Below are 4,322 nucleotides of genomic sequence, written 5' to 3'. Positions count from 1 at the left end.
CCTGCTGTGTCTTGTAAAGCAGAAGCTGTGTGAAAAGTGGGTGAGAAGGATTTCTCTCTGTCATTAGTTTTAGATCACTGTAACTCCCTGCAGGACATATGCTCAGCTGCCATAAATGGGTATAAGTTAAGTGACTTAACTAGAGCTTTGCCACTATACCTCAGTTAAAGATCTAGTCCAATGACTTCCATGGCATAGACTTGTTCTCACAAGTGCAAGGAAGATCAGAATCAGGCACTTAAGACTGAAATTTTTAAAACTTCCTTAGGAGTATAGATACCCAGTTTCAGTCAAATTTGGGGGGGCATTGAGAATCGTGTCCAAGTCTTTTGGGTTTCTTTGAATATCAGAGCTCTGCAGATCTAGGTCAAAATGCTAAGCTCACATCAGAAATGCTTCTCGTCTGCTGTGCCTACATACACACACACGTCCATTGACAGAACATCAGCCTGAACTGCCATGTTAACTATCTGGTTTCAAAAATCTGTATAATCTCAGGTGGAAAGTATGTCAAGGTCTGAGCCCTAGCCCGTTAATGGAGAAACATCACTAAAGAGCTGAGATCCAGGAGAGTTTTAAACATGGAAGGCAAATCAGATAGCAGGGTTGTACTCCACTCTGTGGATCCAACGCCAGAATTTTGCCATGAGGTCTTATCAAAGTGGCTAGAGGATTCATGCACTGAATAGAGCAACCCCTGTGCTCACATGCTAATTATGTATATAGTGAAATATGTGTGCTGTTAAATTAACTTTTTAAAAAGGAAATACTGGGAAAGCATCATTAGGCATATTATAACATTGGGGAATATGCGCTTTCCCTTTATAATTCAGACGGTTTGCATTTCTCTTAACCATTCTCTGTAATTTGTGTCAGTGCATCTGTGGCTTACAGGAGCCTGGCTAGCATGAATAGCTCTTCTGGGAGGAAGGCTCATGTGCCTGCCTAGCTCTCTTTAATGATACATATACCCTGTGTGTCTGTGCTTCTGCCAAGCAGGCTGTTTCATTTCTTTTAAGCCCGCAGTTTGAAATCTCAATCACTGGGTGAACCTCATTTGTTGCAGCTTCTCCCAGCCCCAGCCTCATGCTGCTGAACTCACTATTTCTGTGAGTTACTGAGGTGGAGACAGTTTAAGTGGGTGTAGCCAATATGAAGAGTGCAGCTAAATTGGGTGTTTCAGTGTAGGATGAGATAATGTGGCAATTGGCACTATTTTAAACATATTTTGCTCATTTTCACTGAGTATGAGTATGAGTGTCATGAATATGAGTATGACTATCCTGAGCCATTCCAGGAACTTAGCTGTTATTTCACTTCTCAGTTTAGTCTAGTTTCATTTATTTCTTACATAGGTGGTTTGTAAAAAAAAAAAAAAAAAAAAAAAAAAGATCCACAATATTAGGGACCTCTGAAATGCAGTGAAAGTAGCAAGCAGATTTCCTAAAACATCTCGCAGGTTGTTGTGTTAAATGTGCCTGGAAGAAGAAAATGAGCATTCTGTACGTAGGAGGCAAAAACTGAAGAAGTGGGGTAAAATACAGCATCTCTGAAGAGTTTGTATTATACCTAATTACTATACTTTCCTTTTTCTACCTCCAGCTTTCTTTGGAAAGTACCTTAATGAATATAATGGCTCCTATGTGCCTCCTGGCTGGAAAGAATGGGTTGGATTACTTAAAAATTCTCGTTTTTACAACTACACTCTCTGTAGAAATGGAGTAAAGGAGAAACATGGATTTGACTACTCCAGGGTAGGTCCTATTGCTTTACTTTGATTTTTACCCCCTTGGACATGATTGTAAGGAGGCTATATACACTTTCTGGATTCAGTCTATTTAAAGCTTTCTTTTCATATTTGAAAGCCATTGGTCATAAAACCAGCTTCAGTTCATGAGGCAGGTCCTTCATACTGAATACTATCTTTTCATTTCTTTTGTGTCGTGTTATTTAAAATGTTCTTAGCAGCAATGGGAGCATAAGGTAGCCATCCTGAGACTGTAAAAGCTTCAATATGTCTTGCAAGCTGAGAAATGGATTTAATTGCATCATGACTTGTATTCCACTGCCAGGTAATTCAATTAACAAATGTTGGGCCAGACTAAGGTCCGTTACACCAATGTAAAATTTATTTCAGTGGAGTGTAAATGAGATTAAAAACTGATGCCCTCTACCTATAGGGGGTTTTTTGTCTTGTGTTTTATATAAATTATTTATTTATTTATTGGAGAGAAATCATTTCATCATCATAGTAGGCTAATTTAGGGGAATCTATAATACCGTGAAATATGGTATATTCACTCAGACTTCAGAAGGGCACACATGAATGGTACTGAAGTACTTGTGGTTGCACTTCACCGTGACTGAGCTCACAGTGTTGTGATACCCGTACCCTGACGCAACTCCACTGCTTCTTTTCTCATCTAAAACATTTTATAGCTCTCATAGATAAATGACTGCAAGTGAAGAGTATGTTTACTTGAGCAAAACATGTGCATTTGCCAAGGCGCACAGCTTGTATGATTTTCTAAAGTAGGTTGCAGAGTCTGTGATTTATGTCTGTAAATAATTTATCGGTAAACAGCTTTGGTTAGAAAACTGGAACCTGAAAGAAATGGTATAAGAGTGAAAAAGGAGGGAAAGAAGTACATATCAGCAAAATGACATCACCTACCTTTGGATTAACAAAATGTTTAATAATGTTAATTTTCATTTTGCCATCATACTCCTTGTCAGGCTCGACTTACACACTTACAGGCAACACACATACTCGTGGTGGTATTTTGATTTGGTGATGGCACATACTTAGAAAATGTTTCTTTGCTTTTGAGTTTAACATGCCTTGTGTTGGAAGCTAAACGTAACATGTTTCTAAGGTATCATTTTCTATTACCAATTGTGGAGAGGGAAGGACAACTCGGGAACAAAATGATGTCTCCCTCCTATTTCCTTTCTAGCCTGTTAAGGATGGGAGTGCTTTTAGCTGCTAAATTACCAGAAATATTGTGATGGAAATCTCTTACATACATGAGACAGTATTAAGTAAATTATTTTTAATGGTTACAGTTTCCCATTGTATCAAAGGAGCCAGTGCGAGAAATGACACTCCCCAAAACCTTCAGCTCTATTTGCTATTTCCAGCACTTCGAAAACATGTGCATTTTCATTTTGTGATATTCATCATTCTTATGTATCCCCTTTTATTCCACAAAATTCTGTTAGAAAATGAATGTTCCAGTTGACCTTCTTGTCTTTGCATATAAATTGCTGCTGTATTTTATTGACAGTAGTCTGCAAAGCAGCAACATGTACTGATGGCAACATTTAGATATCAGGAATCAATCAGAAGTTGAAAAAATATGACTGAACACATTTCCTTGCTCTTCTTTATTATTATTTTTTTTTCTTCCGGTGACTACATTTTCCAGTAAGGGACCTGTCTTCAAAGAGATTGTTTTAATGACCCTTTCTACTTTTATACAAGAAATATCTTTTTTTTCCCCAACTTGTATGTCTCCACTCACGTATAAGTTGGCAAAACCCCTTAGTGGTTGTATGAACAGTTGATCTATTAGTTGTAAAATTGAAAGCTGTGTAATCCAAATTTGACTGAAAGTTTAAAGTTAAAGAGTCAATGCCAGGATAAGAGTTATATTTTTCAAAACGGAAGTTCTGTTTGTTAGAAATACTTCTTATACTTTCAATCCATTACATTTAAAAAAAAACCACCCTAGTTTATTCATTGTTAACTCTCACATTTATCATTGCAGACTAACATTTTTCAAAAGGGGCCAGTGAGTAAACCACATTCTGAAAATCAGGCCATATCAAGGTGTCTCAAATTTTGCACCCAAATGTATTTGTTTGAGGCAACCGGAATCATCAATCATTTTTAAAACTCTAATCCAAAAATTTGCTAGTCAGTGGGCGTATCTACACGTGCCCCTGAAAGCACAGTACCCGCGGGTACTGGGCAGTTCTGGCGGTGCACTGTTATTTTTAGGGTCTACATCGCCATAGCTCATTGCTACAGTGACACAGCATGGGTGTCACAGTTTGTGCCTACTGACACTATGTCGCTGTAGCGTCTCATGTAGGTGCGCTCAGTTTTACTTTTCCACTTCCTTACATTTTAACTTTATCTTATGCAGTCATATTTGGATTCTCCTAACAAGTAGGCCTGCGCGAAGCAGCTAGTATTTGCCTCGGATTTGGATTTGGCCGATTTAGGGAACAGTGATTTGATTCGGTGATTCGAATCACTGTCCGGAATCAATTTGGCCAAATCTGATTTGGGGATTCGGCTGCTGCCGAATCACCCA

At 38.3% G+C, this 4,322-nt stretch overlaps 1 protein-coding gene across 5 annotated transcripts in view; it reads left to right on the top strand.

Annotated features, from left to right (window-relative positions):
- SULF2 (sulfatase 2) overlaps nucleotides 1-4,322 on the top strand; it is a 201,816-nt gene that overhangs the window by 141,655 nt on the left and 55,839 nt on the right. For 3 of the 5 annotated variants that reach the window (XM_006016705.2, XM_025191739.1, XM_025191744.1), the window contains one exon: nucleotides 1,603-1,754. The exons of the other annotated variants lie outside the window; for them this stretch is intronic. In XM_006016705.2, coding sequence (XP_006016767.1) covers nucleotides 1,603-1,754 — 152 coding nt within the window. The remainder of the gene's footprint in view (nucleotides 1-1,602; nucleotides 1,755-4,322) is intronic. 5 annotated transcript variants of the gene reach the window in all.

Source organism: Alligator sinensis, unplaced genomic scaffold (assembly GCF_000455745.1).
Source record: "Alligator sinensis unplaced genomic scaffold, ASM45574v1 scaffold76_1, whole genome shotgun sequence".
In the NCBI taxonomy this organism is placed as follows: Eukaryota; Metazoa; Chordata; order Crocodylia; family Alligatoridae; genus Alligator; species Alligator sinensis.
This window is presented reverse-complemented; position numbering and strand designations above follow the sequence as displayed.